At 36.6% G+C, this 20158-nt stretch overlaps 1 protein-coding gene across 1 annotated transcript in view; it reads right to left on the bottom strand.

Moving 5' to 3' along the window:
* Positions 1-20158, bottom strand: part of LOC137408243 (USP6 N-terminal-like protein) — a 51712-nt gene that overhangs the window by 22327 nt on the left and 9227 nt on the right. The window contains exons 2-5 of the mRNA XM_068094671.1: positions 14045-14182; positions 10754-10827; positions 8521-8606; positions 2402-2531 (exon numbers count right to left, since the gene is read on the bottom strand). Of these exons, the coding sequence (XP_067950772.1) occupies positions 2402-2531; positions 8521-8606; positions 10754-10827; positions 14045-14048 (294 nt within the window). The 5' untranslated portion in view covers positions 14049-14182. The remainder of the gene's footprint in view (positions 1-2401; positions 2532-8520; positions 8607-10753; positions 10828-14044; positions 14183-20158) is intronic.

Here is a 20158-nt window from a genome sequence, read left to right as displayed (position 1 = left end):
GAGGGGGTGAAAGAGCCGCATGCGGCTCCGGAGCCGCAGGTTGCCGACCCCTGGACTAGACCAAACTTATCACGCTTTAAAATTTATAATGCCTCATAATTTAAAAGCAGCTCCAAAGAACCTCTACCATAATAAGAGCCGTGTAAGTCTGTCTGTATGTCCGAAGCCAAGACAGAATGTTGAGAGAAAAGATTGCACCGTACAAGATTCAAGCACATGACATTAACCTTGTTAGTCTGACACTCTAAGACTTGCACTAATCAAGCATCTTACAGAATTTAGGAATAATTGTACACAGATTTATTACACCTGTCAGTCTCTCACGACCCACCGGGTCTGCCAGGGTACTAACAACAAGAATATCTGACTGACAAAAATTGACATCACATAGACATATTTAAATGATTGGATATGACACCATCTCGCCATGCCGCGTCGTTATCTCTAACTATCATCTGATGAGGTTACAAGAGTTATCCCACCTTGATAAATCTGCAGTAAAATCAGTTGTAATCTTTGTAAATTTAATTTGTTTAATGAAACCCCGAGTGGCTACACGTTTTCTGTGCCAAAACTTCACAGCATCCCATAGCAGTGGTCTTAATACCAAAGTCACCCCTGGTGTTAACAATACATACCTCTACCACAATGCTGACCTGATGCTATGACACTAGGCTAATGGTACAATAGAATGACAACAGAACATCAGCGCTGCTGTAAAAAAATGCCTGACTGTCGCGAACCTTCATACGCAACCAAACAGGAAGCCTCGATTACGACAAGCAGGTGGAATAACTGAAGCTTGACAGCTTACAACAACGTATCTTCAGTCTGGCTCGCGGCTGACTAGATAGCTTGTTATTAGCGAATTCAATATTTACTTTATCTCTTCAGAAAAAAACTGCGATTCAAAACAAAACTAAAATTGCATGATCATAAGACAAGAAATAGCTAGAGTAACTTAAATTTTTCTAATTAAACTTCACAAACTTTTTGACTGTTTTGACCGAAATATTTGAGCTACACAAATTCTCTTATGATTTAACCCTTTGACCCTTGTCAATGTGTGCCAGTGTCTCTGGACAGTTTGTCCAACGATAGTAATCTTTGAAACTGGTATTGAATATATTTAAATATGCTCATAATCCAATGATACTTGGTAAACACTGGTAAAAAAGTCGGGCAACACACAACAAATGACACCAAATAGAAGGAAAATGTGCTTCACAACCATAAAAATTCATACGATGTTAAAAACTTCTAAAAATATTTACAGTAGCATCATATTCATCAAGCACATGTTCATCATCGCTTTATGACTCGAAATATTGTGCAAATAGGGTTAGTATCATACAATTCTTCATCTGCATCACAATCATCTATGACATACCAACAAACGAATCGTATCATCTTTGTGTGATATCATGCCAGCAAAATTGTTATTATAATGAAGGGAATAGATAAAGATATTTGAAAATGGTTACAAATGCGAGTAAAATCTCTGGTCTAACTCCCTGTGCAAGAATTAATTTGATTGGTTTATACTGTTACGTAAAAACAGCATTTGTAAACAGAGCCATGTGGACTCCGGTTGTTAGGGTTTCTGACACAACCTACGCAATTCGGGAATACTAGCCATCAGGGTTCAAAGGGTTAAAGATAGCTTTTAAACCATTTTCTGATCAGTATTTTATGTACTATTTGAGATGGTTTTGATATTTGAAATGATCTGACTGTCAGGATGCTTCAAGGTTAAATTCAACAAAACTTGATCGCGTTTAAAACGCTGGGAAGAAAAAAAAGGTACTAAAATGATGTCACTAGTTGTGAGGTTGCCCGTCTTTCTCGTTATTAATATAAGCTATAGTATTCAAGCTGCAGCGGTACGTGTCTTTGTTCTGTCAGTCTCTTTATTGCACTATCACTTGATCTGAGCGTTTTAATAGCGATCAAGTTTTGTTGATTTTAATCTTTCAACATCCTGGCAGTCAGACCACCTCAAAAAAAAAATCGCAAATGATAGGAAAATACCGATATTTGTTTTAATAAAGTCTACAAAAACTTTATGTAAGGTGATCTTTAAAGGGACGGTCACACAATTATAACCAATAATTGTGTAATAAAGTTCTCATACTAGGAATTGCAGCAAGTAAAAAATGCTTTATTGTGCCAAATATGGCTTTGAAGCTTTGTCCCACAATCATTATCATTTCTATCATATGCCACTCCTGTTGTCCTAGTAATTTACCAGGAATATAAATAATAGCTTTTAAGCTAGTCAGCATGCCAAGACTATCAAATTTAGCTGACAGTCAGCTGCCAACTACGAAGGCAAACATATTATACCAGACGTTACTAGTAGACTAACATCGCTATTTCGAGTTATTATATATAGACTCACAGCTGGATTGCGTCCCTTGGAAAAGTCATCCCAGTTTTTTATCATCTTACGCCATTTGTCTATCCTTTCAAATTCCTTGCTCACCTTCTCCTTATCAGATTCTTCGTGATCATCCGGCAGCCTGCTGTCACTGTAATGGACCACACATTAGACTGAGAGTTAACCTCCAACCAGACCTACATATGTGAAGAGTAGACGGTGTGAGGGGCTTCCATCACGGTAACATCAGGGTCATCACGGCATCGAGATGAATCAATTGAAGATTTTAAAAACTTTCAGCTCGCTAGCAGCATGAACAAACTGTAATACCATATCTATTCACTTATCCAAAAGTTTCTTTTTATGAAATCTGTGAGAACAGTACGTTAACTACCAACTAAATAAATATATATATATACATATATATACTGGCTGAATGCCCGGCATTGCTCGGGTAATAAAAATGCTGGTTGAAAAAATTAATTTTTTATTTAACATATAAAGTATTTACTATTCTAACCTTTGAACTTCATATCATGAGAAAAGTGTTTTGTGTAGTTCAAATGAATTGAGAAATAAAATAAAACAACTGTAAAGGTGTTTAAATGTAAAATATTAGCAAGTAATAGTTAAATTAAGTATGTTTTGCTACAATTACAATAAAAGATGATTTGGTAACGAAACAATTGATACGAACTGAGAAAACAAAATGAAAATCCAGAATATGTTGAACTAATGGTACCAATTCTTGCATAGAAGTGTGTGTATAAAAAAGGTTACCATTCCAGCAGACGATCTCTATCAAACCTTTAACACGACAATACTGGTATCTCTTGATACTGGTACAAACATAAAACATGAGATATTGTACTGTCTTTGTCTGACCGAACAGAGAGAATGTAGAGGCTATTCCTACTCGAAAAAATACAATTGTCTACGTGAAAAGTATTTAGCCTTCACATATTTAGGGATAGAACCTTAGAAAAAAACCAGAAATAGGAGTGTAACGACATTCTTGAAAATTGAAAAAACGGGAAACAGTAAAAAAATAAGCTTTTAACTCATTCGCACCCGACTAATTTTCAGGCGATTAGCCAAATACCGCTCATTTTTCAGCAAGTTGCCAAAATTCAAATTACTATTACATGAGACAGACTTGAGATAATTTACTCATTCAAGTTTCACAAGAACCAGCCAAGTCTCTTCTTTCAAATGATATTACATTCATATAGAAAACTCACATCTTTTTCATGCCGATCTGTGTCTCAAAGAAGGTAGTTTAAAAAAAATTCTGATTTTGAAAAAAACTTGTTATTTGTTGAAACAAAGTTAGACTTGCACCATAAAAAATTTTGAAATATACAAAGTTTGACTAAAATTACTTATTTATTACATACAATACACAGTTACATTATACACAGAATATTATCCCACGAGCAAACGAGCGGAGCGATGTGTGCGAGTTTTTATGATAAATGCATGTGCACACAACTTGCGAAAATTATTCATCAACAATGAGACGAACCCTTGGCTAGAAATTTCATCAACAAATTTAGGCATTGGAATGTAAAGTCGTTAAAGTATAATAACGATACAAAACACATTTAAACCTATTTAAATATGTTACCAAGTCTTTGTAAACCGTCGGTATTATCTTTAAACTTACCCATCTGATCGGATTATACACAAATAGACAGATTTATTTGAACGAAAATTGCCACAAAAAGCTTGAAAAGCTCGGTTTAATAAAAGTTAAGACCGAAAATTGAAACGCCAATAAAGCCGTGCGACCGATTGTAGAACTATTTAGTAGTGCGTTTTTCACGAGAAAACCGTGTTCATTTCACCAGTCTATGGTGCTGTTTACTTGTAATCGAATTTATTCGAAGGTTTTTGTAATAAACGTAGACCGTTTGAGGCGTAGACCGATTTACAGGTACGAAATTGTGGTACACCGTTTATCAGCCTATGTTTTTTGTCCAATCACCGAAGGTTTCATTATTTAAAACGTTAGCCGAAATTCTTTACAACTTACGTACCAGCTAGGGCCGAACTACAACGCCCGTTTATGACGATAACATTTTTTTTTATTTTGCTGCAGTTTTATACGCGTGAATGCTCCTACTGGCTTTCTGTTAAAGATCGCTTATCAAAACCATTCTACATTCAACGCAACCAACTTTCAAACTGTGTATAGTACACAGTTTACATACATTACAGTAAATTAGGCCTACAGCTTTATAACACTTTTATAACAGCTTTTATTTTGCTGCAGTTTGCAGAAATATTCGAGACGCGTGAACGCTCATAGGTTTTCTATTATTGCTGTATTACTATATTAACAATATTGGTTATTTTAATAATATCAGTGCATTTTACTTATAATATTGGCCAACATCGCATTTCTCTTATTGCAAGGGAGAGATATAAACGTGTAATATTTTCCTTTCATTGTTTTTGTTTGTCATGACCAAACACTTTTTAAATAAATTTTCTAAAAACCTATATAAATACCACAACTTCTCGATATTGCTACCTATGACGTTTTGAAATGTAAACAAAATTGTGTATTGGTTTTCTATTATTACTATATTAATAAAATTGATTATTCTAAGAATATCAGTGCATTTTACTTCTAATATTGGCCAATATTGCATTTCTCCTATTGCAGGGGGAAAATATAAACATCTTTTCCATTCATTATTGCTTATTGTTGTATATAATAACACCCACACCCAGTACATTACAGCTACCATTGCAGTTATCCTATTGCACTGCAGAGCCATTTGATTGCTAATATTGCATTTCTCAACCATCAGTACCCTTTATTTTTTTGCCAATATCTCTGGCCATCTCTTTGGTCGTGGGCTGTATGACAGTGGAATTTCTAGTTTATACATATGCAGTTAGTCGTGTACATGAAAACCATGAAACTCCAATTTCGAACTTTTTCTCGCGAGTATCATCCTTCAAACCAAAACATAGCTAATCTACATGCTAATATAACTCAAATAAACTGTCATAAACATAATTCAATTAATAAAAATATGTTCAATAACTCTGTTCTTGACTTTTCAGATTTCATAGACAACTCTAAGAATCGATATGATCCTATCGAAAGTGAATGATAACTTTAGGCCGACTACGGCTGACTGCCTGAAAAAGTTCATTTTATTCGAGCATAACGATTCAAATTGGCAGAATCAAAAAATAATAAAAACTTTGAAATGTTAAAAACAATGTTTTAATTTGAGTTAAATGCAGTCTTTCAATGTTTTACCACTTATGAATCTGCATCTTACATCTGGAGTTGAAACAAATTGATCATGAATGATAAAATTTAAAGTCACCGCGATGATTTGCGGCTTAGGTAGACATTGGTATCTGTTTAGCATTTTGGCTATAACTTTTGCCAGAGATATCATTGAGGCAAATTTGTAAGTTTTTCTGATTGACCAGAAATTTTTCTTTCAAACTAATAAAAAGTTTGCTTCTATAACTTAGAAATAACTGTACATGGAAAGAGTAAATTTCCAAGGCGAGATAACTTGTGTTGGGAGCCTAGCTACGATATATTTCACGAGTTAACTTGCGGATGGTTGCAAATAAGTTAACAAATTTCAAACAATAACAAACACAAAAGGTAATTAATAATAATTAATAAAAAAAAGTACACATTTAGAGTGTGCAATCGCGTAATGGATATACAGTATATGGTGAGAGCAATGGGAAAGATAAGAATGGATTAGCTTAGTAGTTACACGCGCGCGTTAGTAACTTGTAACTTGAATGTCGTGAGTTTACATCCAATATGAAGGTGATTTTTCGTTATAAAGCTTTATCGCTATATCTGGACAGACGAATGACAGACAAACACTGAGATATGGATATATATATGCTATGTGTTTCCACATTTTTTGATCAACTTCATCCAAACATGACACATAAGTACCCCGTGCCTTTCGCAAAGTCATGGAAAATATTTGATTTCAAAACTCATCAGGTTTGTGAGAACCAGCCTCTCAGACTAGCCCTGCATCCAAACCAGCCTCTCAGACAAGCCCTGCCTCCAAACCAGCCTTTCAGACAAGCCCTGCTTCCAAACCAGCCTCTCAGACAGGCCCTGCCTCCAAACCAGCCTCTCAGACAAGCCCTGCCTCCAAAATAGCCTCTCAGACAAGCCCTGCCTCCAAACCAGCCTCTCAGACAAGCCCTGCCTCCAAACCAGCCTCTCAGACAAGCCATACCTCCAAACCAGCCTCTCAGACAAGACCTGCCTCCAAACCAGCCTCTCAGACAAGCCCTGCCTCCAAACCAGCCTCTCAGACAAGCCCTGCAGGATATCTGATTTAACATGAAAAAAATCCTGGGCAACGCAGGACTTACTGCTAACAACCTGATAAGCTGTTCTGCGAGAGGAAGTAGTACGCAGCTTGTGATCTAGAGCTGCAACCATGGAGATATAAAGATGTTCTAAGGTTAACTACAAGACTATCGTTATTCATATCGAAATTGAGAACTTGCACCGACTCACCACTTTACGCTACATGGAATTTTTTACGTAGAGCGAAGCAAAAACTTTTCATAAATTTCTTACATTTTATAGAATTTACGTTATAAGAGTGTCTACTGTATTATTACTAGCACCCTGACAGTCCAGTGTACTGTGAGAGATTGTCAGGTCTGCAAATAAAGTACCAAAAATAAGTATATGTACCATAATTCTATAACATGGAAGGTAAATCAACTGATGCAGTAGTTAGTGTGTTGGTCTATGAAGCTGATGGTCATGAGTTCGAATCCTGGATGACACAATCTTTTTTTCTGAACATCCAAGTGTGGCTTCAGAGGGACGGACAGACACGGCTCTTGTTAAAATAAATATTGCAATACCGAAAGATAATGATGGTTGACTGGCTGACACGCGGAATTCATTCCGAGTAACTAGTATAGAAGGTCGCAAGCAGTCACAACTAGTACAAGCAGTTACAACTAGTACAAGCAGTTACAACTAGTACAAGCAGTTACAACTAGTACAAGCAGTTACAACTAGTACAAGCAGTAACAACTAGTACAAGCAGTTACAACTAGTACAAGCAGTTACAACTAGTACAAGTAGATATGACTAGTACAAGCAGTTACAACTAGTACAAGTAGTTACAACTAGTACAAGTAGATATGACTAGTACAGATTGCCAACTACGACCACTCGATTCAATGAGTAATAGAAGAGTCACATTAAGCCTGGTTCCCGTGTACCCCGCAAGCACCTGCGACAGCACCGCAGCAGTGAAATGTGAACCCACGCGTCGAGTTCCGAGAGTCAGCGCAAGGGTTCAGCGCTGTTCAACTTTCGCGAAGAGCCGCAAGCGAAACCTTTCCGAAATGCACTGTACAGGTGAAGGTCAGCATTTTTGAAATAGCATGGCAAGCAAACATTTTTTATGCAATTATTAGCGGTGCAGCTTTATGTGAACAGAAGCCGCCAAGCCTAGCGTCGCAAGTGTTTTGCTGCGCAAAATTACCGCCGGGGTCTCGCAATCGATATGGGAACCAGGCTTAAGGCTGCTGGCAGCAAACAAACGCATAGCATAACAATGTCATAAATTGGGTTGCCATGAAAGCTGCGCACTTCCTGTCAAGTGCCCTCTCGTCACCCGGCTTAGTTAATCGTGGAACGTATCAGAGCTTTTCAAGTGATGCATATCTCAATGGAATGAGGCTCTCTTGGTGACAAACGACTCTCAGAAACAATAGAGCATTGCTTGTATGGTGCCTTATCAAACGAGTATATGCAAATTATGAGAACCAGTTAGAAGCACAGCCTGCCTTGTAAAAACATTCAGGAAAGAAACTAAGCAGTAACTATACCGAAAAAAATTATGAATTATGTTCGCTAGATGTAAACTGAAGGGCGTACACGCAGTCACGCGCCTACAGTTTTTCTTCCATACGCTCAGACTAAGAGATGAACTCTGTAGTAAAAGTTTATGAATCTGTTGGTCAGTTGGAGGATATAGCCGTTAGAAATGCAATAATTAGGAGTAAAGCTAAGTAGAAATTCTCCACAACAGGTCAGTGGAAGTATTTATTACAAGGAAATATCTGTACACTTGGGAAGCAAAGAGACCAATGCTTACCGTATGAAACCATATCTGTCTGTCGTATGGTAGATCTCTAAGGCAGGATCCTCCCATTCATCTATTTTCGCGTCAGGATCTCGACCCTGGATTAAGAGAAAATTGAGCCAACATGTTCAATAGAGGTCATTGATCAATAAAGGTCATTGATCAATAGAGTTCATTGCTCAATGGAGGATGATCAAGTCTTAATGCCTAGCGCTCAAGAGGACAGAACTTGAACAAAGCATCAATTGTGTCTATCCAATCACAGCTCATCTAAAGCTGTTTCATCTGACTCACCGATTCAGGCAACAATTATGCAAGAGAAATCCTACATGAACCTCTTGGGATCGCAAACGTATTCTCTTCCTGTATTCCATTTAAACCATAACTGCCACGAACAACTTTTATCGTATTTACTAGGTAAATCAGACATGCTGATTCCGATTTTGTAATCAAAATAAAGATTAGGCCACTAACTTTCAGAGTAATAAAGGATTTTTTATAGCGTTTTAATATCGGTCTCGAAAACAACACGATCCGGCATAACAAGCTCCGCCCATAAATACTTGACGTAACCTAGCTTTTTAGGAACAGAAGTTACGTAGAGATGTTTAGACCGATTTAGAATAATAGAGATGGGTGTTTTAAAATCTATTAATATCTAAATCCAGCTTTAAAAATAATATCAGTCTTTTCTGAAAGGTAGATAAGCTATTTAGCATTGCATATTTAAAAAGCGCGATAACAACGCTAGCTCGTGATAAAACCGCGCTTTTTGAGCTCATTTTTCTCGGCGTCCAGCCCATTTAAACGTCATGTAACAAGCTGCGAGCAATTTTAAATAGTTTATATCCCTTTCATAAAAAACTGAAATTATTTTACAGGCTGGATTTAGATAATAATGGGTTTTAAGACACCCATCTCTATTATTCTAAATCGGACTAAACTTTCCTAACTTCCGTTTCTGAAAAAGCTAGGTTTCGTCACATATTTATGGGCGGAGCTTGTAATGCCGATTGTGTTGTTTTCGAAACGGATATTGAAACGCTTTAAAAAAGCCTAAATGACTTTGAAGGTTAGTGGACTAATCTTTATTTTGAGTACAAAATCGGAATCAGCGTGTCTGATTTACCTAGTAAAAACAATAAAAGTTGTTCGTGACAGTTATGGTTTAAAGATCATGTAAATTTCAGAGGTGTCTTTATTATTAATACCAATCAATTATCAATTATTGCTAGTGCCCTGGCAGTTTAGGGAGTGCCGATACAGGTAATAAGTATCCACAGTATTCTAGACTGCGGGAAGGCCGTTGAATAGTGCAGATGTTAGAGTGTCGGGTTACTAAGCTGAATGTCAGAAGTTCAAATCCCGTTCAAAGCAATCTTTTATCCCAACCTCCCAAGCCTGACTAAACCTAAGCCGATGCGTTCACTCGTGTCCTCAAAGTAACAAAAAAACTCTATTTACAGATTAGTGTTTTACTAATTTATTGTTTTTACATACAAATTAAGTTTTTATATTTTCTACCTAGTTTTATATAATGCCTTTGTTTTAAATTAAATGTTATGTGTTGAGAGTTGGAGCCTGGTTGAAAACAATTGTTATTCTAACTTCTAACCCTGGCTTCGGACAAATAGACGGACAGACAGACAGACACCCTTCTTATTATAGCAAAGGTTGCTCAAGTAACAGTATTATAGATCAAGGTCATCAGGATACCTTGTTGCCACTAAGTTGTCATTTTATTTCTTCATCACTCCGTTTTCATGACGTGGATAATCCGCAAGTTTACTTCATCCACAAGATAAAAACAACAGAAACCGGCAAGTCCCGCGAGTTTTGTTATTCGCAAACTTTTACCAAATGTTTCATGTTTGCTAAAGATGGAAAAGGCACTTGTAAATGATACGCAAGAAAATGCCGTGCAGCTATTCCATTTTAAACATTTCCCACACTCCAATCATTCCTACTTTGAAGGCGCGCTGCTAAGCGAGAAAGGAGTATGCCGCTCTGGCATAGAATTCGGTATATTTTCTCAAAAAGCGCCCCTGTTAATCTGCCACATGCAAATATCCATTGAAACACTTATCGTACGATAACTCAATGTGCACACAACTCCGAATCTACATCACCCGCACAATGGAAACATAGTGCCTGTTCCATCTACATCACTAACTCTTGCAATGCCTGTTAAATTTTACAATAGGCACTTGAACGAAGTGTCAACCAAAAATCAAACTCATCTCACCTTTTCATATCTCTCAACAATCTCTCTCCGTTCCTTCGCAGCGTCTATCAGCGCCTTGTCATCGTCCTCTAGCCCTGAAAATTAAAACATTCACCACCGTCAAAACTATAACAACAAAATTTAGTCTCAGCAGATATGCAGCTTACTCGTCAAAACTCAGGTGATTCCAAAGTTCGAAATCGATATAGAAGGAAAAATGTATATGCATAAATATAATATGGCTCAAAATGTGCTGCTTCAGTCAATTATAGCAATAATCAGGTTTATTAACCCTGACCTCTTGGTTGCAGGTCACGTGTGAAAGACGTACGGTACATACAAAAACGTTTGATGAAGATAACATTTCCATCTGTATCATACGTCTGTTATGCTGTACGACTACTAAAGTGAAGCACGCTTCAAGAAAGTTAAGCTATATAAAACATCAGTTCAGGGTCGTAATTCCGTTATGTTTTACTTAAAGCTTTACTTGAATTTTTAATATATTTTATCACAAAGTAAAGATATTTTTCTATTATTTGAGATTGTTTTTGATGTTTGAGGTGATCTGACTGCCAGGATGTTTCAAAATTAAAATCGACAAAACCTGATCGCAGCCTAAACACTCGGAAGAAAACGTGCCCAGACTTTCCTAAAATTGATGTCAATAGTCATACATAATGTTTATAAGCGATAAATATGAGGTACCATCAGCATCAGGTATTCCTATGTTTACACAGCATTTAGAGCAAAACGACGGAACAATTTCCAACCAACCTATCTTTAAATCACTTGAGACATCTACAGCAATGTATTTGAGGCTATATTTGAAGTCTTATTTCGACAATCAAAAGCAAATATCAAATAAAATATATATATATAAATTATATATATATAATTTATATATATATATATAAATAATATATATAGGTACGGCACTATTAGCCTTTGTGCAAAGCTCATCACTTTTGTGATTTGAGCACTCTGGTGCCAGCACATTGACTTTCTTAAAGTCTGTGAGGCAACCTAGTCGTTTCATGGCAGGAAGTCAACTCTCATTGGTAATGGGATTTGTGTCCCTTGCCAAAGCTCTGAGCTGCACTGATGAGGCTTCAATAGCCGAAACAGTACTGTCTGTAGCATGTATATATATATATATATATATATATATATATATATATATATATATATATATATTAACTAAACAATGATATAATAATTATATCATTGTTTTATTGATATATATATATATATCAATAAAAAAAATATATATATAAATTATATATATATATATCAATAGAAACGTGTAACACTGTAACTTGAATGCAATAGCCGATGTCATAACAAGAGGGACAAACAGGAAGTGCAACCATTGACATCATTTTGGAAGAGGTTTTTTTCTGAGCACTTTTATTGCGATCAAGTTTTGTCGATTTTAATCCTAAAACATCCTGGCAGTCAAATCATCTAAAGCAACGTACGGCATTTCAAATGATGGAAACATATCTATATACTTTCTCATAAGATCTCTTAAACTTTGACTAACGGTGATCCTTTACAGACTTTCCAGGAACTATCTCACATTCTCTAAAAGTTCCTAAAATCATCCATATTTGTCATCCCATTTCTGAATCATGCATAAACAAGGCAGCATCATTCTCCGGTTGCAATGCTGCTGTTCATCACCCATCTCTTTGTCTCATTGCAGAACGCCATCAGGAAGGAACAGAGTGTAAATAAACAGCCTTATAAGGTATGAGAAAGTTTTCCTTTAGCGCTGATTTGTGGTACGCAGCCAAATGAGGCGGCGTTGTGGGTGAATCACTCTACATGTAGGTCTCCAGGAACTACCTGGGGTGATCGCTGCCATCCCTATGACTGGCAGTGTGTGAGTTTACTAGAACTACTACTCAATTCAGAACATTTGTCACTGTCTGTAACTAAAATGAGGTCAATCTTCTGAAAGATGACTCTGTTAAAACGTAGAGATATGTGTCCATGGCACTAAGTGAGATCGACAGTTTTTTAATCAACTTAATGATACGGTAACTGTAATGAATGGCTTAGTTTAAAAAGTTGTTGTTTATTTTGCTGTTTCAATTTTTAATTTCATCATTTATAAAAACCTTTTCCGATCTAAATTTTTAATTGCAATATTCATTGCTTTGCAATAAAATGACTATTTTAGCAAGTCTTTGAATTGATCTTTCTGAAACAACTGTTTTCCATGAACAATATATTCCCAACAGGGTAGATCCCTAAAATTGTATAGTAGCAACTGTATTGACTCAATTTTTGTTGATATTTCCTGGCACATCAGTTCTTGACTGTTTTTAACCGATTTTCTAACATATGCATCGATCTTTAGTCTATCAACTATATCCTATGGACAGTGACTCATTGAGCCGTTGTCTATGACAAATTTGATCGACCATGTCATATCCTTCTGTGAGTTGATGAGTATGAATGTCTAAATAATAACTGTGTGTCAAGGTAGGTAGAGGCCATATTTATTACTATTATTTATTGTGGCGACGTTTTGGCATTTTGGTCCCTCTTTCACGCTATGTTTCCATGACGCGCATGATTTGCAAATTTGAGCCAATCCGCAATTTATACGGGTCATGAAAACTGCATAAATCCGCAAGCTAAGCGAGCTTTGCGATTCGCAAAACTTTATCAAATCCATCATGCTTTCGAATAATGTAAATCGCATTTGCGAATGATACGCATTAAAATACCGTGTCAGCTATTCCATTTTAACATTTTCAATACTTCCGTCATCTTTTCTCGATCGAGTTTCACGCGTTTGCATTGCTAAAACAAGCATCGCTAACTGCGTCGCCAATTATTAACTTATAGCGTACAATTTCTTACCCTTTTTTAACAAGACGCCGGAGTCAATCCGCATCATGCGAATGTTCATAGAAACACTTAACTCGTACGGTAACGCAATGTGTGCACAACTCCAAATCCTGCGCATCATGCATGTCATGGAAACATAGCGATTGAGTCAACTTTCTTTCATGAGCAATATATTCTATTTAATTTGTGTCGATCAAACAGTATAGATCTCATCTGCGTCGATCTTTGCAGGCACAATGTCGGCTAATCTTTATATAGTTTAACGATTTTCTTATGTATCGACCTTTTGTCAATCCAAACCGTATCATAGACATTAACTCATTGAGCCAAAGACTTGACACAAAAGTTTGTCTGTAGACGGCTTCTCCAGGATCTCTTTCGATCACCGCTTGCAATTACAAATAAAAACTTACGATTGCAATAATGTGTAGGTGTCTACCAGCTCACCCATATTATAGAAGTGTATGACTCATTGTCCAGCAGATCTTCTCATCACAGTACCATCAGCACATCAATTCTGTATCAGAATTCTTCAGAGCTTCCTTTATTAGCTACGAGTCCTGAACTTTGGTGAGTTAGTTGACACTAACAAGAAAACGGTGTCAAGTTGAAACAAACATAATGAATAGTAGTTTCCATGTCTATGCATGATACAATTCAAGGAAGTCTATGAGATGTCTATGTCTGCAAAATGTAATTTAAGGTTAGATGTCATTCCTGTCACAACAAATGGCCATTTGGGGATTTGAACATCAGCCTGCTGTCTGTAGGTCAGGAGTTCTACACCACTAGACTATGGCTGCCTCAAACCATTCAACTACGTGATCAAGGATACTTTCAAAAAATTCTTTTTTAGTCTTAATGAATACCAAAAAGAATTAACCCAACAGTAGGCTATTAGTTGCTGGTAATGTTTCAAAAATATTAAAATTGTACTCATCAAAAATAGAATTAGTGAACAAGAATAATAAAGCATAATGAATAATGTGAAGCCACGGCTATGGCGACCTTGGGTTACACTTAGGTTCACGGACACTAGGTTTCCATTGTGCAGACGATGCACATTTGGAGTTGTGCACACATTGGATTACCATGCGATAAGTGTTTCAATAGACACTTGCATGTTGCGGATGCTTTGGCGAAAACTTGAAGGAATTCTATGCCACAGGTCATCGCCGTGTACTCCTTTCTTGCTCATCATCACAGTTTCGAAATAGGAACGACCGAAGTATGGAAAATGTTTAAAATGGAATAGCTTGCATGGTATTTTTTCACGCATCATTTGCAAGAGCTGTTTCCATCTTTCGCAAGTATGAAACATTTGATAAAAATTTGCGAGTAACTAAAGTCGATTGACTTTAGTTTGAAAATGGGTTTTTGCCTTTTTCATCTTGCAGACGACGCAGACTCGGCGGATTAACCGCGATGGACTATGTACGAGCATATAAATCAGTATAGATCAAACAGCAGCTATAAAAATGCTTATATTCAACTGGGTGTAACGCCTACACATTGTTCAGCTCTTGTGAAGCCAGGCATCCAATTAGTATTAGAAATAACTTATAGGATTAGAGAGGAGTAATGACCTTGAACTCTTGCTACTAATGCTAAAGTATATAATTTTTCCTTTATAACACCGACGGCGTTTATTAAACTTATTATAAAACAGCTAAGAATGTAGTTAGCCCCATAGCAATAACCATACAAGAACAAAATTCCATGTAGCAACGTTCATGGAGAACCAGTACAGAAACCAAAGCTATGTAACATCCTGTTGAAACGCTTTTTGTTGAAGGCACTTTTTCTAGTATCAATCACTGTGTCCATGTTTCGAATGGTTAGGAGTTGCCCGATGCTGACGAATTCACACCCTACCGTTTCAACGATTCAGAGTTGCACTATATATAGATCTTTCGAGGATTTGTGATGTAGTATTTCTCAAAACAAAACTTGTTATAGTAGACTCAGTTTCTCACCACGAATACCTTTGCACAGATTTAGCAAAACGAAATAGGTTTGATTTTACTGTCTCTATGGTTCTGAGTTTAATCAACTCAGAACCCTTCAAAGCATGGAAACACAGTGAGTGACTCATACTGTCCGAGGTCACATAAAGCACAATTTTATTACATTGATGAGTCATGCACATTGACAATCCAAACTTCTTGATTTATAAAACAACTTGCACAAGTACAATAACAGTCAGAGTCTACTGGTTTACCATTCTACATGCTTCGGGTCACACTAATGGTTTGCACTATAACGATTTTTGTAAACTTTATACCAAAATGGCTAAACGCATTGGAGGTAGTGAATGCTCTACAGGAAGAAAGCAAACGAGAGAAACATACATTTTTAGTAAAACCAATTTGGAGATAACTGAAGACTATGTTTTGGTTCAACCACCCAAGTCTATGGAAACTGTTCTCAACTAAACTAATCGAAATATGAAAATATAACAGAGTACAAGAGGTATGGGGCTTGAACCCGTCACCTTCAGCTTATTGTGCTGACTCTCTAACCAACTGAGCTAATCGGCCACCCGGCCTCCTAACAATTGTGCAAATTTTTGTTCTCTGTGTTGTATGACAGAAAAACAAACAGGCGGACAGACAATGACCAATAGTAACAATATAGATGATAAGACTGATAAGGTATGCCCAATAAACTAGACCGGTTGAGCGCTTTAGCTGCGATCAAGTTTTGTCGATTTTAATCTTGAAACATCCTGGCAGTCAGATCATTTCAAACATCAAAAACAATCTCAAATAATAGAAAAATACAGATACTTTCTGATAAAATCTACTAGTTTTGTGTGGGTTCATCTTTTATACGGATAAAAATTATATATAACACATATATTTAGTGAACATTTTTTAATTTTCTGACATAACTGTAAAGCTAAACAATAAACCAACTACTAGACATCAAAATAACTTCACAATGATTACCTTTAAGCCACATTGCTCCTATTTATAAAGCTGAGGACAAGGAATTGTCTTCTCATGACACGACGATTAATAGTTTAGTTCTGTTTCGCACAATACACGGTATGCATGTATACCTTTTTATTAGCATTAGCAATTGTCAAAAAACTATGATTTTTTAGTTAGATGTCAAAAGTAAAAAAAAGAAGAAAAAGCCAAGCATAGATCGTGTCTCAAAAATGACAAAAGAAGACAACCCTGCACAAGGCAAAAGGCTAAAGTACGTACACCAAACGCACTAGGATAAGCAATCACTAGGCAGGCTGCCTCATGAGAAGGTGTATTTACACCTTCATAAAGAGATCAGTCATTCAAAGGATTACACAATATATTCATTGAACAAAGCAATTAGCAATATATCTTCTCTAAAGTTCCTAAATATGCATAAACAATGCTAATGGACGCCAGCTGACTCAGCACCATTCATAAATTGATGAGCCACATATAAGGGGGTCGGAAGCGCATCAACTCTTATACACTAAAAGGTCTGAATCTGAAAACTCCAAACCATCAACATTCCCTTCAGTCTACTGATTGTCCCTTCCTGTGACTAACTCTTCACTAGGGAGTTTTTTGCTTGTTTCGACGGAATTAATTCATGCCAAAAGGTTTTTGTTGACATACAATCAGTATTTTGGCTGTGAAAGCTCGAGTTTCTGTGATAGAACTTTAATCTATAGTTTTTTGAGATCAGCAGAAAACTCGGCATAAGAATCAATGCGTTCCACAAACAAAGGCCATGTTTAATGTTTTTTAGTTCAGTGAAACCAGCTGCAAAAAAAACGCTATCATTTTCGCAGTTCAAATAAAGTGCAGACTCCCATTCTCTAATATAAAAATATAGTTAGCAGAAACATTTATGGTGCAATGTTTAACAATTTCACGAGCAAAAATATGTTGAGACCGCTAATTACATTTTTCGTTTCATTCATCATGAACTCAAAATCAAAAATAAAAGCTTTTAGAAACTGCTACATTTTGTTGCGAACTCTGAGTAAAAACAAAACCTATTGGTTCATTTTTTGAAAAATGATAACCCCAATATCCTAAATATATTGTGACAGAATTTTGGGTGGATCTGTAAACTCTGTGATCTGTCATCAATGTTTTTGTATAGGCACTAAGGCGAACCGTTATAGAGGCTTTTTGTAGCGAATGGGTTAGTTAATAAAACACAATACTTGAAAAATAATAAAATTGGAAACTAGAACAACAAAAGCATATTGACTGATAAAACAAACTTGAACGCGGACAAAGCTAGCAGACTCGCAAGCACTAAAGGCTGGTTCGCACTATATCGCCGTATCTCGGCGTTGATGCCACAATACTTCGTTGATCGTCGATGATAACTATGTTCCCACTATCACAAACCCATCCGTGTTTGCATCAACAAATACTCCAAGACGTGGTGTTTTCATTTTTCTTTTTAAATTATCGTGAAGAAACCTCTATTTTCGTGTCCTTTAATCCAATATTAGTCCCGCAGCAACTATCATGAACGGAAATAAATAGATCACGCAGTCCGCGTAGTCGTCGGTGCTCGGTGAAACATCAGGAAATTTTAAAAGCTGCAATCTTTCTCTACGTATCTGCGTTGCTTCGTCAATGCCATCGGTTTACGGTTCACATAATCGACGATGAACGCCAAAAAAAAAACGCTGTCGTACGGCGATATAGTGTAAACCAGCTTGTGGAAAGAAAGATTTTGATACTATCACACAAATATGTGCTTTCTCAGTCCAACCATCAGTCCTGCTGTCAGCATCGCTAGATCGATATGTAAACATTTACCATTGTCAAGAGGACCACTCAGGGGCAGTCATATGGGTAGGTCTCATTGGAAAGAGAAAGTTTTGGATTACTCTTGCAAAACATAAGCCATCTCATGTGCGCCAGAACATTTCTAACGCAAGTGGACCATTCTACATTGGAACAAAATTTGGTACTCATAGTTGCTCTTTGAATTGTAAGGCAGTTTTATTTTCATTTAAAATGATCATAGAAAAAAGAAATAGTCAAAATGATGACAGTGCGAGAAAAACCAATTTGTGTAGGGTAGCCTATGTTAGCAATAAAATGCTTGGATTAAAATCTTTACAAGTGGTTTAAAACTCGTTGGCTACGAAAGTGAGCACTTGGCTTATAACAAACAAAATTGTTGCACGCTAAAATGTTTTCATCGCATTCCTTTTCGAATCATTGAAAGAATATTGGTTGCACATCCCTGAGAGAGGCAGGTAGAAGATAAATCCACACTTGTGGATACACCACAAATTATATGAAAGCTTATCGCCTACGCCATTAAACGATCAGTATTGATCGATATTCTGTTTCGCGTGTCGCTTTGAGGTACACCAGTTAATCCAAAAGCCATCTAAGAAAGGCTGTACATAATTTATTTGACTCACTAAAAATTTAATAGTGGCACAGTGTGAAACTTGACAAACTAGAGAAAAAGTGAGAATCTACTGGTTAGAGAAACCGTGATCATTCTGTGTGAAAACAATAATTGAAAGAAGCAACAGTTCTGCTTTGTCCGATTACCAGTTGAAAAGGTCATCAAATTCACAAGCAAGAGAATAGAGATTCTAAAAAGATGTTTTTTGAGCCGAAGCAGACCAAAGTGTTGGAAAAGATATCTAAAGTGAATGATCACATACTAAATGGTAGACAACTCCAAAAAAATACATGAAACGATAACAATGCATCATTAATGTGGCTACACCGTCGTTTACTGAAAGCTGTTTCACACTATATCTCAGTATGTCACCGTTCATCCCAGAATAATCGGTGATCGTCCGTCATAATATTGTTCCCACCATCCCAAACCTATCTGCATTTACATCAGCGACTAGCCCTGCGCATAGCGATCTCATTAGTCATTATAAAACTCAGTCACCGCAGTCACCGACATACTAGTCCTGCAGCAACTTTCACACAGGGAAATATAGATCAAGTAATCTGCAACAATTATGAATAATTACATAAGTTGAAATGTAGTCGTTTTCGACAGCATATAATAGAAGCAATCTAAATCTTTATTATTCACTCTTTTAACGATAAGTCAGGAACTTTGAACTCGGGCTAAAATAGTCCATTTATAAGCTCAAAATCAAAAGTGTGAAGAATTTGAGAATAAGAAAGAGACATCGTTAACTACCATAAATCCTTATGTATGAGCCTTTATCATGTACAGGCCGGAGTCCAAACTTTGTAAGTACTTGTTGAGTTACATGTATACAGCTAATATAAGCCATTTTTGTTTTACTTATTTTTTAACACGATTAATTTAATCTAGCAAAATAGCAGACGTTTTCCAAAGCTACTACCTCCATCTATCGTCACTTGCCCGCGTTGGCAGATGAGGTGGCAATCGAACAATGAGTGTTCTTACCTTTGGGAAGAAAGTGTTACTGCTTTAGCAAACCACAGTACACAAGTACCAAATCAGCGAGCACAATTTCTAACCCATGTCATCAATAAGGACAGAATACGACGCTGCGCTCAAATTGCAAGTTGTGAATGTAGCTTTGGAAACTACCAGTCGAAATGCTGCTGTAGTTTTTCGCATCAA

The sequence above is a fragment of the Watersipora subatra genome, chromosome 11 (assembly GCF_963576615.1).
Source record: "Watersipora subatra chromosome 11, tzWatSuba1.1, whole genome shotgun sequence".
Lineage (NCBI taxonomy): Eukaryota > Metazoa > Bryozoa > Gymnolaemata > Cheilostomatida > Watersiporidae > Watersipora > Watersipora subatra.
This window is presented reverse-complemented; position numbering and strand designations above follow the sequence as displayed.